This window comes from Aethalodelphis obliquidens, unplaced genomic scaffold (genome assembly GCF_003676395.1).
Source record: "Aethalodelphis obliquidens isolate GAN/ISIS:26980383/991018 unplaced genomic scaffold, ASM367639v1 scaffold40, whole genome shotgun sequence".
In the NCBI taxonomy this organism is placed as follows: Eukaryota; Metazoa; Chordata; class Mammalia; order Artiodactyla; family Delphinidae; genus Aethalodelphis; species Aethalodelphis obliquidens.
Genome location: NW_020837984.1, coordinates 6,787,255 through 6,811,722, shown reverse-complemented (window position 1 = coordinate 6,811,722; position 24,468 = coordinate 6,787,255). Strand labels below are relative to the sequence as shown.

The 24,468-nt window shown below is 36.5% G+C and overlaps 1 protein-coding gene across 3 annotated transcripts in view; it reads right to left on the bottom strand.

Annotated features, from left to right (window-relative positions):
- SANBR (SANT and BTB domain regulator of CSR) overlaps window positions 1-24,468 on the bottom strand; it is a 64,779-nt gene that overhangs the window by 12,363 nt on the left and 27,948 nt on the right. For all 3 annotated transcript variants that reach the window (XM_027131775.1, XM_027131776.1, XM_027131777.1), the window contains 6 exons: window positions 24,012-24,135; window positions 21,234-21,386; window positions 9,467-9,612; window positions 8,482-8,578; window positions 7,482-7,514; window positions 6,121-6,220 (listed from right to left, as the gene is read on the bottom strand). In XM_027131775.1, coding sequence (XP_026987576.1) covers window positions 6,121-6,220; window positions 7,482-7,514; window positions 8,482-8,578; window positions 9,467-9,612; window positions 21,234-21,386; window positions 24,012-24,135 — 653 coding nt within the window. The remainder of the gene's footprint in view (window positions 1-6,120; window positions 6,221-7,481; window positions 7,515-8,481; window positions 8,579-9,466; window positions 9,613-21,233; window positions 21,387-24,011; window positions 24,136-24,468) is intronic.

Below are 24,468 nucleotides of genomic sequence, written 5' to 3'. Positions count from 1 at the left end.
ATAATTACAATTTTCTTAAATTTACTGAGGCTTGATTTGTGACCCAAGATGTGATCTATCCTGGAGAATGTTCCGTGTGCACTAGAGAAGAAAGTGTAATCTGTTTTTGGATGGAATGTCCTATAAATATCAATTAAATCTATCTGACCTATTGTGTCATTTAAAGCTTGTGTTTCCTTAGTAATTTTCTGTTTGGATGATCTGTCCGTTGGTGTAAGTGAGGTGTTAAAGTCCCTAACTATTGTTGTGTTACTGTCAATTTCCTCTTTTATAGCTGTTAGCAGTTGCCTTATGTATTGAGGTGCTCCTATGTTGGGACCATATATATTTATAATTGTTATGTCTTCTTCTTGGATTGATCCCTTGATCATTATGTAGTGTCCTTCCTTGTCTCTTGTAACATTCTTTATTTTAAAGTCTATTTTATCTGATATGAGTATTGCTACTCCAGCTCTTTTGATTTCCATTTGCATGGAATAACTTTTTCCATCCCCTCACTTTCAGTCTGTATGTGTCCCTAGGTCTGAAGTGGGTCTCTTGTAGACAGCATATATACGGGTCTTGTTTTTGTATCCATTCAGTGGGCCTGTATCTTTTGGCTGGAGCATTTAATCCATTCAGGGTTAAGCCAAAAATTAAAAAAAAAAAAAGCAGAGATTGTCAAACTAGATAAACAAGCAATTACCAACAATATGCTATCTACAAGATACACAATTTAAATTAAATTTTATTTATTCGTTTATTTTTGGCTGTGTTGGGTCTTTGTTGCTGTGTGCGGGCTTTCTCTAGTTGCGGCGGGCAGGGGCTACTCTTCGTTGTGGTGCGTGGTCTTCTCATGGCAGTGGCTTCTCTTGTTGCGGAGCATGGGCTCTAGGTGCACGGGCTTCAGTAGTTGTGGCACGCGGGCTTCAGTAGTTGTGGCTCGCAGGCTCAGTAGTTGTGGCTCGCGGGCTCTAGAGAGCAGGCTCAGTAGTTGTGGCACATGGGCTTAGTTGCTCTGCAGCATGTGGGATATTCCCAGACCAGGGCTTGAACCTGTGTCCCCTGCATTGGTAGGCAGATTCTTAACCACTGCGCCACCAGGGAAGTCCCCACACTTTAAATTTAAAAACACGAAGAAGTTGCAAATAAAAGGATAGAAAAAAGATATGTCATCCAATTGGTAAACAAAAAAAATCTAGAGTGATTATGTTAATATTAAACAAAACAGACTTTCAGACAAGCAGTTTTACTATAGACAAGGAGGGGTAGATCATGAGAAAAGAGTCAATACACTATAAATGTATATGTGCCTAATTACAAAGCTCTAACACATACCCAGAGCAAAAACTGACAGACTTGAAAGGAAAAATACATAAATTAACAAGTATAGCTTGAGATTTCGATACTACTCTCTTAGTAATTGATAGAACAAGTAGTCAGAATATGATTAGAGAAGACTTGTACCAGAAAATCAAACCAACTTGACCCTACCTTTAAAGACTACTCCACCTATAACAGCAGAATTCACATTCTTTTCATGCACATCTGGAACACATGTGAATAAAATTTAGAAGATGAAACCACAGAGTACATTTTCTGACCATGATGGAATTAAATTAGAAACCTACAACTGGGAAGTATCCAGAAAAATCTGAAAATATTTGGAAATTAAACACATTACTAAACAACACATGGGTCAAAGACAAAATCATAAGGGAAATTAGAAAATATTTTGTATTGAATATAAATGAAAAAAAGATATATCAAGTCTATGAATACTTAAAAGCAGTGCTTAGAGTGAAACTTATAGCTTTAAATGCTTATACTAGAAAAGAAGTAAAATAACAATGATTTTGGGCTTCCCTGGTGGCGCAGTGGTTGAGAGTCCGCCTGCCGATGCAGGGGACACGGGTTCGTGCCCTGGTCTGGGAAGATCCCACATGCCGCGGAGCGGCTATGCCCGTGAGCCATGGCCGCTGAGCCTGCGCGTCTGGAGCCTGTGCTCCGCAATGTGAGAGGCCACAACAGTGAGAGGCCTGCGTACCGCAAAAAAAAACCCAAAAAAAACCAATGATTTAAGTTTCCACTTTAAGAACCTAAAAAAAAGAGTAAATTAAGTCCAAAGTAATTACAAGGAAGGAAATAGTAAATATAAGAGGGAAAATCAATGAAATATAAAATAGGCAAACTATAGAGAAAGTCAATGAAATCAAAAGCTGGTTCCTTGAAAAGATCAATAAAACTAATAAACCTCTAGCTAAACTGACCAAGAAAAAAAGAGATAAGACACAAATTATCAATATCAGGAATGAAAGAGGGACATTACTAGAGATCCTTCAGACAAAAAAGGATAATAAGGAAATACCATGAGCAACTTTATGCCAATAAATGTGACAACTTGGATAAAATGGACACATTCCTTGAAAGAAATTATCAAAACATTCAAGAAGAAATAGAAAACCTGAATAGCACTATATTAATTAAAGACCTTAACTGATAATTAAAAAGCTTCCTATAAAGAAAACTCCAGGCCCAAATGACTTTACTACTGAATTTCACCATACTTTTAAGGGACAAAGAATACAAATACTACACAAATTCTTTCAGAAAAGAGAAGTGAACATTTTCCAACTCATTTTATGAGGTATTAACCTGATAACAAACTTGAAGAAGACATCACAAAAAAACTACAGACAAATATCCCTCATGAACACAAACAAAAAATCTTTAACAAAACACAAGCAAGTCCAATACACTAACATATAAAGAGAAAAACACCTCACGGCCAAGTGAAGCTTACCTTGGAAGACTGATGTAACACTTGAAAAATCAATGTAATTCATCATATTGATATAATGATGGAGAAAGACTATATTATCATCTCAGTAGATGGAGAAAAAGCATTTGACAAAATTCAACACCCATTCATGTGGCAAACTAGAAATAGAAAGGAACCTCCTCAACCTAAGAAAGGGCGTTTATGAGAAGCCAACAACTAACGTTACATACTTAATGGTTAAAGATAGAGGGGACCTCCCTGGAGTCCCAGTGGTTAAGACTTTGCCTTCCAGTGCAGGGGGTGTGGGTTTGATCCCTGGTCGAGGAGCTAAGATCCCACAAGCCTCGCAGCCAAAAAAACCAAAACATAAAACAGAAGCAATACTGTAACAAATTCAATAAAGACTTTAAAAATGGTCCACATCAAAAAAAAATCTTTAGTAATATAAAGATTGAATGCTTTCCCCCTAAGATAAGGAACAAGGCAAGGATGTCTGTTCTCACCACTTCTATTCAACATCAGGTCCTAACCAACACAAAAAGGCAAGACAAGAGATAAAAGGCATAGATACTGAAAGCAATCTAATAAGCAAAGAAAAATTAAGTCAATTTAGCAAGTTCATAGGATACAAAGTCAATACACAAAGACCAGCTGTATTTCAATATTACCATTAATGAACAATTGGAAAATTTTAAAAACCTACTTCCATTTATAAAAGCATAAGAAAATACTTAGGAACAAATTTAACAAAAGATGTTACAATGTTTGCATAATGAAACTACAAAACATGATTGAGAGACATTAAAGAAGACTTAAATAAATGGAGAGACAGTCCGTGTTCATGGATTGGAAGACTTGCCATTGGGAAAAAAAAGAGCAACATACAGCTTCAACACAATTCCAATACCAAAATAAACTAAGACAAGAGAACAGTTTTGGAGGACTCACACTACTGATTTCAAGAGTCACTAAAAACTACAAAAATTAAGACAGTGTGACATTGATATACTGATGTAAAGACAGAAGAATCAATGGAAGAGAACAAAGTTCAGAAGTAGATCCATATGTAATGGTCAACTGATTCTTTAACAAAGTTGCTAAAGTAATCCAATGGGGAAAGAACAGTCTTTTCAACAAATAGTACTAGGACAACTGGCTGTGCCTATGGAAAAAAGAAAGGAATCTTGACTCTTACCTCATACCACACACAAAAATTAACCTGGAAGGTATTGTATACTTAAATATAAGAGCTAAAGTCACAGAACCTCTAAAAGAAAACATAGAAAATCTTTGTGACTTTGGGGTAGCCAAAGATTTCTTAGCTAGTAAAGCCTGAAACATAAAAGGAAAGCTAAAAAATTATAGTTCACAAAATTAAAAACTTTTGTTTTCAAAAGACAATGTTAATAAAAGTAAAAGGCAAGTCATAGACTAGGGAAAAATATCTGCAAAACATATGGACTTGTATCCACAAATATATAAAGAATTCTTACAATTCAATAAGGCAAACAATTCAATTAAAAAAGATTTAAGGCAAAAGATTTAAACAGACATTTCACAAAAAAGACATATAAATGACCAAGAAGCACATGAAAAGATGCGAAGAATTACACACGCACTAGAATGCCTAATATTAAAAAAACCCACAATAATACCAAGTATTGGTACAAATGTGTAGCGACTGGAACTCTCATACATTGCTGGTGGGATGCAAAATGGTACAGTCACTTTGCAAAACAGTTTGGCAGTTCCTTATAAAGTTAAACATACACTGAGCATGTGACCCAGCAATTCCACTTGTAGGTATCTACCCAAGAGAAATGAAAACATATGTCCCCACAAACTTTTACGCAAATGTTCACAGCAGCATTATTCATAACAGCCAAGAACTGAAAAGAACCCAAATGTCCATGAAATGGTGGATGGATGAACAGATTATGGTGTATTTCTACAATGGAACACTACTCTGCAATACAAAGGAACAAACTACTGATACACACAACAAGTGGATGAATCTCAAAAACATCATACTAAGTGAAAGAAGCCAGACACAAAAGGCTATTCATGATTCCATTTATATGAGATCTCAGAAAAGGTAAACCACAGTGACAAAAAGCAGATTATTGGTTGCCTGGGATTGGGAGTGGGGAAAGGGAACTGAGTGTAAAGAGTTAGAAGGAAACTTTCTGGAGTGATATTCTAGGTCTTGATTTTGGTGGTGGTTATACAACTGTGCTTAAACTCGTCAGTGTGTACACTTAAAAATGAATGAATTTTATTACATGTAAACTATACCCCAATCAACTGTGAAACACACACACACACACACACACAACATAGTAGCATTTTCTCCTTCACTAATTAGTATTGAAAAATAATTGATAAATGACTAGTTTTTTCATTAGGGGAATTCAACATGTAAAGAAAAATTATATAAAACTTAGAAATAAGACAAAGGGAAGACTACATGTCCTTTAAGTGATATACTGGAGGACTGCTTACTTAATCCTCTAAGAGAACGTCCTTATGTTTGACTTTCCTGTCTACTATTGATTGAAGGCCCAGATACTGTGAATTTTCATGTTACCTTACAAATTTTTCTAACAGAAATGCAAATGATTTCTGTCCAATAGAAAAGATAACCCCAGGACTTCCCCGTTGGTCCAGTGGTTAAGACTCCATGCTTCCACTGCAGGGGGCACGGGTTTGATCCCTGGTTGGGGAACCAAGATCCCACATGCCACGTGTCGGGGCCAAAAAAAGGAAAAAAGGAAAACAAAGATAACCCCGGTGGTTATGGGTTTATTGCCTTGTATGACATTAATCAGTGTTGTACCTAATTTGCAGTCTTCTTTTAACATTCTTTTTTCAAATGCCTACAAATACCTGAGCCTTCAAATGCTTAACCCTAACCCTAACTTTCCCTGCTATTTCTCTCACTAATGGGTTGAAAAATTTTGACACAAGTTCATTCTATAGGTGTATAAAGTTATGGTTTTAACTTAAAAAATCATACTTTGATGACTATTATTTAATGCTTCATTTGAGTGTCACTTCATATCATCTCAGGTACAATGAGATAGTCACACATTTTGAGAAACCCATTAGGTTACACCTGAAATGAAAACTTGGAGGGTTATTTCTTAGTATACAGCACTTTAAAAAAAAATAACTTTATGAGTATTCTGTGTTAGTGTCAGGGTTAGGGAATCTTGATGAAGCCTCTATTATTTATTTTTTCCATGTTGTAACCTACCATGTAGACTTATAAAGCCAATTCTTCATCCCTTGCATTAAATCCTTTGGAATATACCCTCCTCATAAAAGTGAGACTTGATTTTTAACTTAGAAATCCATACTTTGTTTCTTGGATACTTCTTCTTCATCTCCAACTTCATCTTCAGTGACCTCGGACCCAGTGGTATATTCTTCTTCTTCTGAAAATAATGACTGCTGTTTCTGAATTGAAAAAACAAATACATTGTATTAAAACTGTATATTATCACATCACCAATGAATTCTTTCAAACACACTCATCTAAATTTATTTTGGATGAATGAGCCAAACAAGAACTGATAAAATGACCACTGTCTAGCACAACTTTCAGGAAATGGATGTAAGAATTTCTACATTTAGGACAAGATAGCATTACATTAAATATTTTAAAAATTTATTTCCTTCACAGATTCTAGCAGAGTGATGGGCACATTATAAGTACTCAGTATTTGTTGAACTGCACTTCTATCACTCAATTGAAAGTATTTTCCTTGATATTAAGATTAAATTAGGGACTTCCCAGGTGGTCCAGTGGTAAAGAATACGCCTTCCAATGCAGGGGATGTGGGTTCGATCCCTGGTCAGGGAACTAAGATCCCACATGCCGTGGGGCAACTAAGCCCACATGACACAACTACTGAACTCGTGTGCCTCAACTAGAGAGCCTGCGTGCCGCAAACCAGAGACCACACTCTCTGGAACCCACGCGCCACAACTACAGAGCCCACGCACCCTGGAGCCTGCGTGCCACAACTAGAAAAGAGAAAAAAAAAAAACCCACATGTCACAACTAGAGAAGCGTGCGCAGCACGACGAAAAATCCCCTCATGACTCAATGAAGATCCCGCGTGCTGCAACTAAGACCTGATGCAGCCAAAAATAAATAAATAAACCTAAAAAAAAAGATTAAACTAAAATACAATAATTGCCAATATGAATGTAGTCTCATAAACAAGTAAATGTGCACATTCTCTGGGTGAATGTGGTGCTGGATCATCTGAACGTATCGTCATCAGTTTCCTCCATCTATCTACCCTACTGTCTGTTATCACTGATACAAATTTCTATTCCATTCTTGTGAATACTGGTGGCAGATGGCACAGTAATGGCAAATAGGTAAAAAACAACAAAAAAATCAATCAATCAAACAACCAAATAATTGGAACTTAATTGATATGTTGTTTTGTTCAATGTTCTAAATGTGACTTAAAAGTGACTTTAAAAAAGTCATTTAAGAAAACTTATGGATTATGCAGCTAGATAATGGAGTATGTGTCTGTTTTAAACAATGACTTTTTAATAAGTGCGAAATTACAGAAGCTGAAAAGGATGATATACATTTAACTAAAATCTATAAAATTAGATACTCATGAGATTCTATTAAACTGAACTTTGATTTAGGAAGAAAGAGATTCATGAAAGTGAAATATAGTTGCTCACTTACCAGCTGCAGTGTCCAGTTTTTCAGTGATAAGAACTATAAAAAAGACAAAGGAATAAGAGATTAATATATCTGCATCTACCCAGATTGCAGCTCCTTATTTTCATATGGATATTGTAGAAGAGTTGGAAAAAGTTAAAAAAGTTCATTCCCTTCTAGGTTGAAACATAATTTTAAACTCATCTAAAAATGATATAGTACAATCTTTTGTATTCCCTGCCCAGAAAAAATGTGTATGTCTACAAAAAAGAAAAAAAATATCAACATTTCCTAGGGTCATTTCCAAAGGACAAGTAAATCACATATAGAGATAATATAATTTTATATTGTGAATTATTTCAATCACTTTTTAATGTTTATATTCTATTATAAATTAAGGAACCAGATTATATATGGATATTCAAGAAATCTAATTTGCTATTTTGTATATAATTTATAAATAAATGTTAGTAATTAAACACAGCCATCTAAAGTTTATAATGCATTTTACATGGAATATTTCATTTTCTCAAGTAAATGCTACTTCAACTAACACAGACAGGAAGTTCACAGGCAAACAGAGACTCCCTGGCTGTTAGTAACAGGAATCAAAGGAATCAATGCTTTCCAGTCACCTTGAAAATATCTCAGTTTTGAAACCCTGGAAAAACTAAATGCATTACTGAATACAATTAACAAAAAGAATTTCATACCAAAAAATGTTTACAGGACTAGGAGGGGATAAAATATCCCATTCATACTGTCTTCATTTCTCAAATCATTATTTGTCCATAATAAACCCTGAAGACTATATTTTCCCCCAAATTTAAGTTGATTAATTATTAATTCTTTGAGTGCAAGGAATGCATCATCCTTATAGTCCTGTTAACTCAGCATAATACCTTGTTATGAGAGTTAATGCATATTAATGGAAAATTTCAGTATTAAACAGATTAAATTTGTCAAAAATTAAATATTATCAATTGTTTTTATAAATAAAGAATAAATGAAGCAAGCTACTTACAGCATTGAGCTCCCCACTCTTGGGGCCCCATGGTGTATTTGGCTCCAGTAAAACATCACAGTCTAGACCCTTTTCATCACAGGGACCACCAGAATCACTTGAAAGGAAAAGACATTTTATGGAGAAGTGTTCAATTTAAGATTTTTTTTTGGCCTTGCTGCGCAGCTTGCAGGATCTTAGTTGCCCAACCAGGGATCAAACCTGGGCCCTGCCAGTGAAAGTTGCCGAGTCCTAACCACTGGACCGCTAACCACTGGACCGCCAGGGAATTCCCCAATTTCTTAAGAATTTAAATGCAAACAATATCTTTTCTTATTGCAAATGTTTTATAAATTGCTCTTTAGAAATACAGTTCTTGAGTATAAAGGTATGCCACTTCAACATTTACATTTCTTAATGCACCTAGTGACTCCCCCAGCATAAGTCACTCCGTATGGGGGGAGCACCACTATACTCCAAGCACTGTACCTGCCAGGTGGTGAAACAGGCTGCTATGGTGGATACTGCTTTGAGGACAGCTTTTATCAGAGAGTCCTCCTACCCCCAACCTGACAGCCTGTTGCAACTGTAAAATGATGGAAGTGACTTCATTAATTACTGAATCCAAGGAGTTCAAATTTATGCAAAGATAACCTCAACCATCAATTCTTTTTTCTAGTTCCATCAATTAGCTAAGATGGGCTTAAGTAACTTGGAAAACATTTTTTAAATCCTCTAAAATTGGAGTGTGGGCCCCACTCTTTGAATCACCAGGAACTCCTATTATTAGTTTTTCTTCCCCTTGGACTTCCAATATTTAGAGGTTTTTTTCCTACCAAATAAACATCTGCTTGCTCTTATTGTAAGCTAACATATAATTTCAGCTAGGCTTTCTGAAATAACGAAAATGACTGCCATTACTGATTTGGGGAGGTACTGGGGGGTAGAGGATTCCAGGATGCGAACCATTGAATAAAGTCGCAGTACACCATTTCCCCCACCTCACCTGACTGTATCTTTAGCAAAAGGCACAAGAATGACATCTTTGTGTTTCTGCAGATCATCCAGTATTCTGGCAGTTGGGCAGGACAGCAAATCTTCACCTTCACCTTGATCATGAAGAACAACCATGTGGTCCTTCACTTTACAACCCTGTCACGTAAAAGACTAAATTTGAGAGGTTCGTTCATTATAGAAACATTCCTTTAAAGATGACTGTATGTTTCTGTTCTTCTTTGCCCCGTCATACCATCCTACTAACACTTTTACACCTTTCTCAGTATCTCAAAAAATAATACTCATACAGAAAAGAGCATGAAACATAAATGTATACCTTAACAAATATCCATGTAACACTATCCACACTAAAAAACAGAATATTGCCAATACTCCAGGATTCCTCTTGGGCCCATTCCCAACCATAATTGCCTCCATCCTTCCCAACGGATAACCTCTACCTCAACTTTTATGGTTCTCACTTTCTTGCTTATACCTTTTACCACTTAAGGATGTATTCCTAAACACTACAGTTTAGTTTGTCTCATTTGTATTGTTTTTTTTTTTTGAAATAAATAAATTTATTTATTTATTTATTGGCTGCATTGGGTCTTTGCTGCTGCACACGGGCTTTCTCTAGTTGTGGCGAACGGGGGCTACTCTTCGTTGTGGTGCGCCGGCTTCTCATTGCAGTGGCTTCTCTTGTTGCGGAGCACAGGCTCTATGTGCACGGGCTTCAATAGTTGTGGCACATGGGCTCAGTAGTTGTAGCTCGTGGGCTTTAGTGCTCAGGCTCAGTAGTTGTGGCCCACGGGCTTAGTTGCTCTGCGGCATGTGGGATCTTCCCGGATCAGGGCTCGAACCCATGTCCCCTGAATTGGCAGGCGGATTCTTAACCACTGCGCCACCAGGGAAGTCCCATCTCATTTGTTTTAATACTATGTTTTTGTGATTCAACCATGTTACTACATGTAACTAACATTTGCTTTAATGGACAGTATGCCATTGTATGAATAATCACAATTTGCTTATCTATTCTACAGCTGGTGGATGGGTTATTTCCAGTTTGGAACTAGTCCAAGTAGTAGTATTATGAACATTCCTTAACATGTTTCCTGATGCACAAGTGCTCATGTATACCAAATTAAATTACTATCAGCAGTGTATGAGAGTTCTCATTACTCTATGTTCTTGATAACACTTGGTGAGACATTTTAATTGTAGTCATTCTGGTGAGCATGTAGTGGTATCTGTGGTTTTAATTTGCATTTCCCCAATTAAAAATGAGGTTGAGCTCCTTTTCATGTTTACTGAACAACAAGGAACTTTCTGGTGTGAAGTTCCTATTGTCGTTTTCTTATTAATTTGTACAAGTCAAAAAAATCTTAATATGAACCTTTTATGGATATGTGTTGCTAATATCTGGTCCCACCTGTGAGTTTGTCTCCTCAGTTTCAGTTTATTTAATGTAGTTAATGTACTTGAATTTAAAATCTCTCCCTTTATGGTATTATCTTTTAATAGCTTTATAAGTTTTTTATTCTTTTCTGGCCACCCTGCACGGCTTGCGGGATCTTAGCTCCCTGACTAGGGATTGAACCCGCTCCCTCGGCAGTGAGAGCACAAAGTCCTAACCACTGGACTGCCAGGGAATTCCCAGCTTTATTAGCTTTTGTTTCACATATAGGCTTTTTTGGGGGAATAGTCTGGGCTATTTTTTCCCCATTTTGATATCCCAATGTCCCGGTACCTCTTATTGGAAAGTCTATCCTTTGCCCACTGCTCTGTAACGTCACCTCTGTCACAGTAGCTAAGTAGCTTTGAGTACAAAGTACTCAAAGTATCTAAGTAGCTTTGAGTACAGACATTCCTTGGTATCTGTGGGGGATCGGTTCTAGGAGTCCCCATACATACCAAAATCCACAGATTCAACTAACCGCAAATTACGTAGTACTGTACATCTTTATTTTTTTAAATTCATGTATAAGTGGACCTACACAGTTCAAACCAGTGTTGTTCAAGGGTTAAATGTACTTCATTCTCTGCTACTGGTCCATCTGTTTAATCTTTATCAGTATCACTCTGTCTTAATTACCTAAGACTTAAAATAAATTTTGATACTGAGCAGAGAAAGTACTTCTACCTTTGTGTTCTCTGAGAGTATCTTAGCTATTCTTGGCCCTTTGTATTTCCATAAATATTTCAGGATCAGCTTAGAAAAGTTCCTGATAAAAACCTGTTAGGATTTTTACTGAGATCGCATGGATCTATATAGGTCAGTTTGGTGAACATTTATATCTTTACAATATTGAGTCTGAATCCATGAACATGGTATAAAAATCCATTTTTTAGTTTCATTTTCTCTGAATAATGTTTTATGTTTTCTGTATAGAGTTCTTATGTTTTATTTTATTAGATTTATTCCTAGGTACTTATTTTTTAGGCTACTGTAAGTGGTTTCTTTTTATAAATTTCATTTTCTAATCTCATTGGTTTATAGAAATACAACTGATTTTTGTAAATGATTTTTAATAGATCAATCTTAAATTCTTACTAATTCTAATGATTTGTCTGTAGATTCTTCAGGGTTTTCTACATTCACAATTATCATCTGCAAATTATGAGAGCTCCATTCAATCTCTATAACCTTTTAATATTTCTTTTTCTTGTGTTAATATACTGTTCAGGACCTCCAGATCAATTTGAATAGAAGTATGTTGACAATGAGCATCCTTATCATGCTCCCAATTTCAAAGGAAAATTTTTCTACATTTCACTATCAAGTGTAATATTTGCTGTAAGTCTTATATTATCTATCCTTTATTAGATTACATCATGTCCCTTTTATTTCCATTAGTAAGAATTTTAAATTTTTGTTTCTGCTTTTTTATCATTCCACTCATTCCCTTCACACACATTAATTCAGAAGTTATACACCCTTCTATGCTTTTAGTGGTTACCCTAGAACTTATAACATGTATCCTCGACTTATCAAAGTCTAATTTGTTAATACACTCCCTAATGCAAGACCTTTTAAACTCCATTTCATCACTCTCCCAACTTATAGGCTATTATTATGGGTTTTAATATTATACACTAAAATGTATAGTATATATCAATTATTTTAAAATTGTCTATATGATTAATGTAATTATACATTTATTAAAAACACACACATAAAGCATTACCACTATTGTTTTACCATTATTGCTTCATACAGCCAATGTTCATTTAGATTTACCAATATATTAATTTCTTTCTTTGGTCTTCATTCCTTCCTGTATCTTGAGAACATCCATTGGTATTTCCTTTTTTTTTAAAAAAAATTTTTGTTTATTTATTTTTATTTATTTGGCTGCACCAGGTCTTAGCTGCATCACGTGGGATCTTTGTTGCAGCATGTGGGATATCTTTAGTTGTGACATGTGGGCTCTTAGTTGCCGTATGTGGGATCTAGTTCCCTGACCAAGGATCGAACCCGGGCCCCCTGCATTGGGAGCGTGTAGTCTTAACCACTGGACCTCCAGGGAAGTCCCAGTATTTCCTTTTTAAAGCAGTTTGCTAGCTGCAAATTCTTTCAATTTTTCTTTGCCTAAAAAATCTTTATTTTGCTTTCATTCTCAAAGGATATTTAAGGAAGGCACAGATTTTCTAGATTATTAACTATTTCTTTTGTCATACTGCAGACCTAGTAGAGGGACTTCCCTGGTGGCGCAGTGGTTAAGAATCTGCCTGCCAATGCAGGGGACACGGGTTCGAGTCCTGGTCCGGGAAGATTCCACATGCCGTGGAGCAACTACCGAACCTGCACTCTAGAGTCCGCAAGCCACAACTACTGAGCCCACGTGCCTAGAGCCCGTGCTCCGCAACAAGAGAAGCCACCACAATGGGAAGACTGTGCACCACAACAGAGTAGCCCCCGCCCGCCACAACTAGAGGAAGCCCATGCGTAGCAACGAAGACCCAACACAGCCAAAAACAAACAAATAAATAAATAAATTTATAAAAACAAAACAAAACAAACAAAAAAGACCTAGTGGACTATACCTTGGCTTCCATTGCTATTGCTGAGATGTGAACTCTAATTATTGATTTTTTGAAGAGATTCTATACTTTTTCCCTCTGGTTGCTTTAAAAATGCTCTTTTTGTTTTCTGCAGTTTCATTATGATAGGTATGGGTATGATTTTTTTTTCCCTGAAAGACATTTTTTAAACTAAAAAAATTTTTTTCTTCCAGTTTATTGAGATATAATTGACCTACAGCACTGTAGAAGTTTAAGGAATACAGCATAATGATTTGATTTACATACATTATTAAGTTATTATCGCAATAAGCTTAGTGAACATCCATCATCTCATATAGGTACAGAATTAAAGAAATAGAAGATTTTTTTCTCTTGGGACAAGAACTCTTAGGATTCACTCTCTTAACATTTATATATAACAGTTACATTTATCATGTTGTATATTACAGGATTTCTTATCTTATTGGGAGTCAATGAAATTCTTGAATCTATAAATTAATATCTCTCAATAATTCTGAAATATCTTAGCCATTATCTCTTCAAATTTTGCCTCTGATCCATTCTTTTTCTCTTCTAAGGGGAAACCCCATTAAAAACTTAGACCTTCTCACACAAAAACACAAATACTGTATGATTCCACAATAGAGGTAGTCAAATTCATAGAGACAAAGTAGAGTGGTGGTTGCCAGGAGACAATGGGAATTGTTCATTAGGTAGAGAGTTTCAGCTTTGCAAGAGGAAAGAGTTCTGGAGATGGGCTGCACAACAGGAATATATTTAACATTACTGAACTGTATGCTTAAAAAATGATGATGGGGACTTCCCTGGTGGTGCAGTGGTTAAGAATCCGCCTGCCAGTGCAGGGGACATGGGTTCGAACCCTGCTCCGGGAAGATCCCACATGCCACGGAGCAACTAAGCGCGTGCGCCACAACTCCTGAGCCTGTGCTCTAGAGCCCGTGAGCCACAACTACTGAGCCCACGTGCCACAACTACTGAAGCCCGCGAGCCTAGAGCCCATGCTCTGCAACAAGAGAAGCCACCGCATTGAGAAACCCATGTACCACAACAAAGAGTAGCCCCCGCTCACTGCAACTAGCGAAAGCCCGTGCACAGCAACGGAGGCCCAATGCAACCAAAAAAAAAAAAAAAAAAAAGATGGCAAATTTATGTTATGTTTACTTTACAGTTAAAAAATATTAGACATGTACTCTCTAGGTCTCTTACTTTCTTTTATATTTCTCATAATTTTGTCTGTCTGTGCTTCATTCTGGATAGTTTCTTCTGACTTTTATCTTTCATTTTACTAATTTTTCAGCTATAACTAAGTTGCTGTTAAATTTGCCACTGATCTTAAATTTGTTATTACGTTTTTCAGTAGTAGCATTTCTATTTGTTTTTATTTAAACTCTCTGTCACTTTAAAAATATATATATTTATTTATTTATTTGGCTGCGCTGGGTCTTAGTTGTGGCATGTGGAATCTTTTCAGTTGCTGCATGCGGGATCTTTAGTTGCATGCATGTGAACTCTTAGTTGTGGCATGTGGGATCTAGTTCCCTGACCAGGGATCAAACCCAGGCCCCCTGCATTGGGAGCGTGGAGTCTTAGCTACTGGACCACCAGGGAAGTCCCTCTTTGTCACTTTTTATAGTTTATAATTCCCAGTCAAAAATTTCTGAACTTGGCTTCTATCAACTTAAACTAGTAATCTTATTATGTGTCAATAATTCCAATATGTGAGTTCTCTGTCATTTATTTTTCTTGTCTAAGTTCTGCTGTTCCCATTCTTGGTAACTTATTTTCATCCATGTCAGGTTATCTTTGTATGCTGAATATTTTGTTTAAAAATTTTTTTGTATAAATAATTTGAGGTATAGAATAATGTTCTCTTTCTTCAAAGAGGATGTTTACTGCTTTTGCCAGATGTCTGGGGACCATGGCAATCCAGGATTACCTTAACCCAAGTTCAGGGCCTGAATTTCTTAGGCTACCCAAATAAATCAAAACCAGGTTGCTATTCAATCAAGGGAAGGTTTGCTTCTCATTTCCTCTTATTTTCTTTGGGATACCAACACAAAGTGTAGGGCTGGGGATGTTATTCATTAATGTCCCCATTCTTGGCATCCTAACTACTGGACCTGATAGGCACCAAAAGCTCAGCCCAGACTCTCAGCTGTCTCTTTCAGTTTGGTCATCACCTCCAGGACAAAAATGGCCCTAAGTGCTGGCTTTCTTCTTTGGGTTCCCATCATCTCTTATATCTTAACACTAATTCCCCATTAGCTCTTTGATGCTTTTAATATAATCTTTACAGTTATATTTCATACTTCTTTTTTTAGTTACCTTTTGATGGGAGGATTAGTCTGAATTACTTAGTCTGCCATTACTGGAAATATAACTCACCAAATGAGCTATTCATATTTCACTTAGTCTAAGAAATCACTTTAATCAATTTCCATGATGTTGCACACCAGACTTAAAATACAATTTAGCTGCTATTTATGCCTGAATCCTCTCACAATGAATGGAATATCAGTAGTCAATACAACCAGTAAATAGACAACAAAAAGCCAAAGAGATACAACTCTTAGAAATATTGTTCAAAGTGATATAAATGTGACAGTTAAAAGAGAAGCTTGACCATAAAGAAATGCAATGACTAAATCATGTTACTGCAAAAACATAACAATAATCATGAATTAATGCAATTATCTTGGGCCTATCAAAGCGAACCCCATTTTGCTTAAAGTCTCATGCCCCATTTAAATAGCTTTGTGTGAAAAGCATTATCTAAAACTTTAAACATGAACATGAACATCATAAGGGTAACCTATTTATTACTTCACCAATAAAATTTCTGACTAATCAAAACTGCTAATTGGATCGTAAATATAACAAATTTCTTAATCCAGCTTAAATTTCATGATCCATAATTTTAATAACATCTATGGCTAATACTCCAAATTCCTTGCCCCTAAATTTCATTATACTCATCGGGATGAGCTCAAATACCTACTTTCTCTATGCCTGCACTCAAGCAGCTAAGGACTGCTGGAGAGAGTGATATAAAAAGGCATGTTGGATTTCACTGTAAATTCATGATCACCAATCTCCAAAGGGCTTCCAAACTGCCTCATAACCTACAAGATTTCTTTGGAAAATTCACTCTCCTGGTTTCCCAAAAGACTATTTCAAACCTTTGGTACTTCTTTCAAACCTTGGACCCTTCTCTCTTCCCCCTCATTCTTTTTTTTTTAATAAAGAATTCTTTTATTTTTTTAGATTTATTAATTATTTATTTGTATTTGTATTTTTTGGCTGCCTTGGGTCTTAGTTGCTGCACTTGGGATCTTCGCTGTGGTGTGCAGGCTTCTCTCTAGTTATGGCGTGTGAGTTTTCTCTCTCTAGTTGTGGTGCGCGGGCTCCAGGGCACGTGGGCTCTGTAGTTTGCGGCACGCAGGCTCTAGTTGAGGTGCGTGAGCTCAGTAGTTGTGGCACGTGGGCTTAGCTGCCCTGCAGCATGTGGGTCCTTAGTTCCCTGACCAGGGATCGAACCCGCCTCCCCTGCATTGTAAGGTGGATTCTTTACCACTGGACCACCAGGGAAGTCCCTTCCCCCTCATTCTTAGCAGATGACTTTACCTTCTACTTTACAGAGAACAGAAAAGATAATAGGTTAGAACAACTTATCATCCAAATGACAAAAACACAATTTTACTATTATCTGCAACCATCCTACTCTTCTCTCCTGTTATAATAGAGGGGCTGCCCTTCCTCCTCTCTAAACAAATACTGCCATATGTGCTTAAAATTGCACCTTATCCTGCCTCCTCATAAACCTTGTACTATCAATCTCTCCTCCTCAACTGGATCCTTCTTACTGACTTTTAAAAATGTCTCTCCTACAGTCTCTTCAATAAGTGGTGCTGGGAAAACTGGACAGCTACATGTGAAAGAATGAATTTAGGACATTCTCTAACACCATACACAAAAATACACTCAAAATGGATTAAAAACCTACATGTAAGGCCGGATACTATAAAACTCTTAAAGGAAAACATAAGCAGAACACTCCCTAACATAAATAGCAGCAATATCTTTTTTGATCTACCTCCTAGAGTAATGAAAATAAAAACAAAAATAAACAAATGGGACCTAATTAAACTTAAAAGCTTTTGCACAGCAAAGGAAGCTATAAACAAAACGAAAAGACCACCCACAGAATGGGAGAAAATATTTGCAAATGATGAGACCGACAAGGGACTAATCTCCCAAATATACAAACAGCTCATGCAGCTCAATATCAACAAAAGGAAACAACCCAACCAAAAAATGGGCAGAAGTGTACACACTGCTGTATTTAAAATAGATAACCAACAACAAGGTCCTAATGTATAGCACAGGGAACTATATTCAATATCCTGTGACAAACCATAATGGAAAAGAATATAAAAAAAGTATGTATATATGTGTATAACTGAGTCACTTTGCTGTAGAGCAGAGATTGGTACAACATTGTAAATCAACTATACTTCAATTAAAAAAAAAACGAAAGAAAGTAAAAATAAAATAGACAACCAACAAGAACCTACTGTATAGCACAGGGAACTGTGCTCAATATTCTGTAATAACCTAAATGGGAAGATAATTTGAAAAAGAATGGAAAAAATAAAAATATTTTTTAAAAAAAGAAAAAAATGGGTGGAAGATCTAAATAGACCTTTCTCCAAAAAAGACATACAGATGGCCCAAAAGCACATGAAAAGATGCTCAACATCACTAATTATTAGAGAAACACAAATCAAAACTACAATGAGGTATTACCTCACACGGGTCAGAATGCCCATCCTCAAAAAATCTACACACAATAAATGCTGGAGAGGGTGTGGAGAAAAGAGAACCCTCCTACACTGTTGGTGGGAATGTAAATTGGTACAACCATTATGGAGAGCAGTATGGAGGTTCCTTAAAAAACTAAATATAGAACTACCATATGACCCAGCAATCCCACTCGTGGGCATATACCCAGAGAAAAGCATAATTCGAAAAGATTACATGCACCCCAATGTTCATTGCAGCACTATTTACAATAGCCAAGACATGGAAGCAACCTAAATGTCCATCAAAAGACGAATGGATAAAGAAGATGTGGAATATTACTCAGCCATAAAAAAGAAGATAATGCCATTTGCAGCAACATAGATGGACCTAGAGATTGTCACACTGAGTGAAGTAAGTCAGACAGAGAAAGACAAATATCATATGATATTGCTTATAAGTTGAATCTAAAAAAATGGTATAAATGAACTTATTTACAAAACAGAAATAGAGTCACAGATGTAGAAAACGGATATTGGGACTGACATATACACACTACTATATATAAAATAGATAACTAATAAGGACCTACTGTATAGCACAGGGAACTCTATTCAATACTCTGTAATGGGACTTTCCTGGTGGTCCAGTGGTTAAGATCCTGTGCTCCCAATGCAGGGGGCCTGTGTTCTACCCCTGGTCAGGGAGCTAGACCTCACATGCTGCAACAAAGATCCTGCATGCCACAACTAAAAGATCCCACGTGCGGCAACGAAGATCCTGTGTGCTAAGACCCAGCACAGCCAAATAAATAAATATTAAAAAAACAAAACTCTGTAATGACCTACATGAGAAAAGAATCTAAAAAAGAGCAGATACATATATATGCATAACTGATTCACTTTGCTATACACCTGAAACTAACACAACATTGTAAATCAACTATACTCCAATAAAAAATTTTTTTAAAAGACAGAAACAATAAATATCCATAACCTAATTATTGATCCATCTTCTCCCCTTCTCAAATTTCCCAAAAGAGTTGTTAATCACACTGTTTCCATTTGCTTTTCTTCTACTCACTCCTCAACCCATACTAATCTGGCTTCTGAATCTAGCACTCCATCAAAACAGTTCTTTGCACTTAAGAATTCCAGGTCACCAAAGCCAAAAGACACATTTCTTTCATTATTTTATTTGACCTCTTAGCAATAATTGGCATCGTGGACACTCTCTCCATCTTCAAATACTGCTCCCTTGACTTTCATGACAACATTCTTGGTTTACTCTGTCCCCTCCTGATCATTCTCCTTTGCAGGATCATGCTTCTCTATCCAACCAATAAATGTTGGAGTTTCTCTAGGCTCTGTTGTAGACCCTCTGCTCTTATGCTCACCTATACCTGCTGGCTTCAATGATCACTTATTTGCAAGACTTAGAAATTATTATCTATGGCCTAGCCACTCTCTAAGCACCAAAACCCACGTATCTAACACTCTTTGCCTGGTTATCTCATAAAGTACCTCAAACTCAAAATGTCCAAAACAGAACTCGTGAGCTCCTCTCCAGACCTGATTCGCCTGTTGTTTTCCTCCTCAGTGAATAGCACCACCATCTATCCAGTAGCAGAAGCAAGAAACTGAGTCATTCCTGACTCCTCCAATCCCCTCTGTGAAATAATCCAATAGGTCAATTCAGTTTTACTTCCTAAATACTGAATTCATCCATTTCTGTCTCCACTGCCCTAGTCCAAGTCACCGTCATCTCCCTAAGACTACTCTGATAGTTCCCCTTGTACCTGACTCTACTGACTATTCCCTAAGCCGTTCTCCACAAACAATTGATATTTTCAAAATCTGAAATAAAGAAGAAACTAAAGCACAGCCTAGGAGGTCCCGCCCCTGCATGGCTGGCACCTGCTGACCTCTCCAGCCCCGTCTTCAGCCATGCATGTTTTTTACAACAGGCACAGTTTCTTTCAGTCTCATTTACCCACTGTGTTCCTTTTGGCCTTGCTGTTCTGACCAAAGGGCTCTTTCTCTTCCTCTTTGCCTCACATACTCCTACCCACCCTTCAGATCTCTGTGCCAACTCCTTACGGAGGGAGGCTTTCCCTGATTTCAAGGTCCAGATCAAACCAGCCTATTACAGAAATTCTTCAAACATTCCTTTGCCTGCTTTCCCCCCCGCCGCCCTTTTGACATTATTGCCTGAACTGTAAGCTCCATGGAGGCAGAAACTACCCAGTTTTACACACTACTCTCTGCCTTGCACAGTCTGCGACACAACTTTGGCACTTCATAAATATTTACTGTATGGATGATGATGATGAAGACCTGAAGGTTCCTTTCGTCCATTCACGAAACTTAATTACATAACATTTCCAAGAATGTGAGTGATCAAGGACTCTAACCTAGAGCAATACTCATATATTCCACCAAGATATATGTGCAAGGATGTTCACTGCAACACTGTAATATTATTAATCTGGAAACAACCTAAATGTTCATCGATAGGAGACTGGTTAAATAAATTGTGAAATACGCACAGCTTGGAGTATTACACAGCAGTTAATATTACACAGAATGGTCACCTAATTATATTATTGAGTGAAAAAGGCAAACTAAAGAATAACATGAATAGTCTGATCCTATTTCCAGAATGAAAAACAACATATAGTTTGTGCCTGAAACGTATAAAACAAGGTCTGAAAGGAACTGTGAACAGTGGTTACCTCTAAGAAGAGATGTAGAATGAGGGAGTGGTGTGAAGAGAGATTTCTATTTTTTACTATACTTACCTATGCATTGCTTTAAGTCTCTTCTACATGAATGTATATTTATATTTTAAAAACAATAAAAGAGGAAAAGACTTAAATACAAAGTGTTAGTGAGTGCTGTAATTACAAAAGGGCAACATTCAAAATTTACCTTTGTAAGCTGAGTGGGGTCAAACCGAAGAACCTTTTGGTTACAGCAGGGATAGATTCCAGTGCCAACAGAACTTAGCGAACTTCCTGCAGTAGGATAAATCACTGTTTCTGAGTGATATTGACAATGTGAAAACTCTATACACAGAAAAGCCTGAATAAAAGAAATACGTAAAATCAAGTATTATTCCCACAATGAAATTATACATCTCAAAAATACTTCACTCAAGACCACATACTGTATGTTCCATCACATAAAATGCACAGAAAAGGCAAATCTCTAGAGACACAAGGCAGATTTGTGGTTGCCTGGTGTTAAAAGTGAGACAGGGTTGGGGAATGGCAGCAAATGGACATGAGGGATCTTTCTGGGGTGATGGAAATGTACTAAAGTTAGATGGTGGTGATGGTTGCACAACTCTGTAAATTTATTAAAAATCAGTAAATTGTACACTTAAAGTGAGTGATTTTTATGGCACGTAATTATACCTCAATACAGCTATTAAAAAACAAAATCAAAAACACTAAGTTCAGATGAGTTAAATTGATCTTGATGTACATCTAATTTTATAATTGGCCAATCACATAAGAGGTTTTCCAATGGAAAAAATTAAATAAAAATTTGCCTCACTTATTCTTTGACATATTTTTTTAAGGTAAATACTTAGCATCAGTATTAGTGACAACTATGGAGTAACCTTGAATCACTGGTGAAAATCTTATCGAAGTTTAATTGTAAAATTAATAGTCATGTTTCAGATACATTTATAAGTTGGTAAGATAATTTAAAGAAAATAAAAAGATCCTGAACACAAAAGCAAGAAAGGATAGTCTATAATTCAGAATTCTTAGTTGTTAGTTCCAATTATGATTTTCAAATAATAGATTTTAATTAAAATTTTCTGCATCTGATAAAAGCTATAAGGTGTACACTCATACAAAGTATTTTGCATACAAACTATTTTATGAGTTTATGAACTCTCCATAGTAAAATATTAAATATTATAAATCAAGACTTAATTTCCTATGAAGAAGAGAAAAAAATCCTTCAAATTTTCTGCATTCTGACATGCTAAACAAGTCAGGTTTTAGAAGCCTAATATCCTGGATTATAAGCGACACTCCATTGTGGGGAGGACCACTACACAGCTATTAAGTTAAAAAAAAACAACAACACACCAAAAAACCAACCTGACAATATCAAGTGCTAGTGAAGATGTGGGGTAACTGGAACTCCCATGCATAGCTGGAAGGAATGCAAGGTGGTTCAGGGACTTTGGGAAACTGTTAGGCATGGTAAATGTTAAGCTTACATTTACCATCAATCCAGCGATCCTACTTCTAGGTAACTACCCGAGAGAAACATATTCACATGAAAGCCTGTAAGGGAATGTTTATAGATGCTTTCTTCATAATGGCCCCAAACTAGAAACACCTACAGTCCTTTGCTGGTAAGTGAATAAACATACTGGGATATATTCATATGATGGACTACTACCTAAGGCTAAAAAGGAACAAATTGATAGATACAAAAATGTGAATAAATTTCAAATCCATTTTCCTAAGTAAAAGAAGCTAGACTCAGAAAGCTAAAACTGGGCTGCCCTGGTGGCGCAGTGGTTGAGAGTCCGCCTGCCGATGCAGGGGACACGGGTTCGTGCCCCGGTCTGGGAAGATCCCACATGCTGCGGAGCGGCTGGGCCCGTGAGCCATGGCCGCTGAGCCTGCGCGTCCGGAGCCCGGGCTCCGCAACAGGAGAGGCCACAACAGTGAGAGGCCCGCGTACCGCAAAAAAAAAAAAAAAAAAAGCTAAAACTGTATGATTCTAGTTATATGACATTCTGGAAAAGTCAAAACTATAGAGACAGTAAACAGAACAGTGGTTGTCAGAGCCTGGGGTGGAAGAAGGAATTGACTAAAAACGGGCACGAGGGAATTTTTTAGGCTGACAGAAGTGGTCTATGCTTTGATTGTGATGGTAGTTACATGACTGTATGAGTTTGTCAAACCTCACAAAAGGATAAATTTTACTGTATGTAAATTATACTTTAATAAATCAAGATTTTAAAAATTGTGGGGACATAGGGAGTCCACTGCTCTTCCTTCCTTCTACTGAAAATAATTACCCAAGTGAGAGAGGAAAAGAACTGGGGGCTGGGAGACCTGAGGGATTGAAAAAAATTTTACGTAGAACACTCTGGATTTATACATAAGACTAATTTGGAATGACTGCAATCAATAAAGATCTATTTATTCTAGAAAAGGATTTATTATAGGTACCTTCAAATAGCAAGCTTTCTTGTGCTTTTATGATAGACTTCATTTAGAAGAAAATGAACAAAACCTTTCTGGTAACACAATTATTTTAACAAGAAGGGCATATCTCATTAGTATCCTATCTGCAAGGGTGTTTCTGAATTTCTAAAGAAATTTATGGACTAACAGAGAAACAGTTTGGCTGGAAATAATGAAAGGCAGTGAGAATTCTGTTATCTTTTTTCCATTGAAAAAAATGGATTTGATCACTTAAAACCTGTTGGTTTTATAAAAATTCATCAAGTCATTGATTGTTTCAGCAATGGAAATAAAATAGAGGAAGAACCATAGTATGAGAAATGAAGTCAGATGCAAGCAATGTTTAATAGCACCATCGTTTTGACACTAGTTTCTTAAAAAGATGTCAGATATTGTACAAACACACCCTAATTAAACAGCATATATCAAAAGAGCCTGCTCTCAATGTTTGCAGAGCAGGATATTAAAAAAAGACAAAACTCACCTGATAACATCTTGAACAAGTTAGCCAGTTGACTGTTCCCCACAAGCGCCAATATACATCTCTCCAAGATTTTAATTCTTCAGAAAGACTATTCAAATACTCATGAACATCCCAAGTCTTATCTCTGGGGAAAAGAGCTTCAGTTGTTATATTATTTTACACTCAAGCAATATAAACAATTTAGTTCAAACAAATATTTTAAAATTTGTGACATATTTCCAAGAACGTTCCCCAAAAGATGGCTGTGGAATGGACTACACTGAATGGTAGGTAAAATTTCATTTGGGAGTTTGTTTATTCTTTTTTTTTCCTGTGGACAACAGAAAAAGTTGTGACAGACTGAATGCCAAATTATTTTACTACGCTAGATAAAGCGTTATAAATTAAATATAGTTTGAGCAGGCTAACAGTTGGAACTTAGGCTTATGTTGCTAAATGGAACCTTTTATTCTAATTG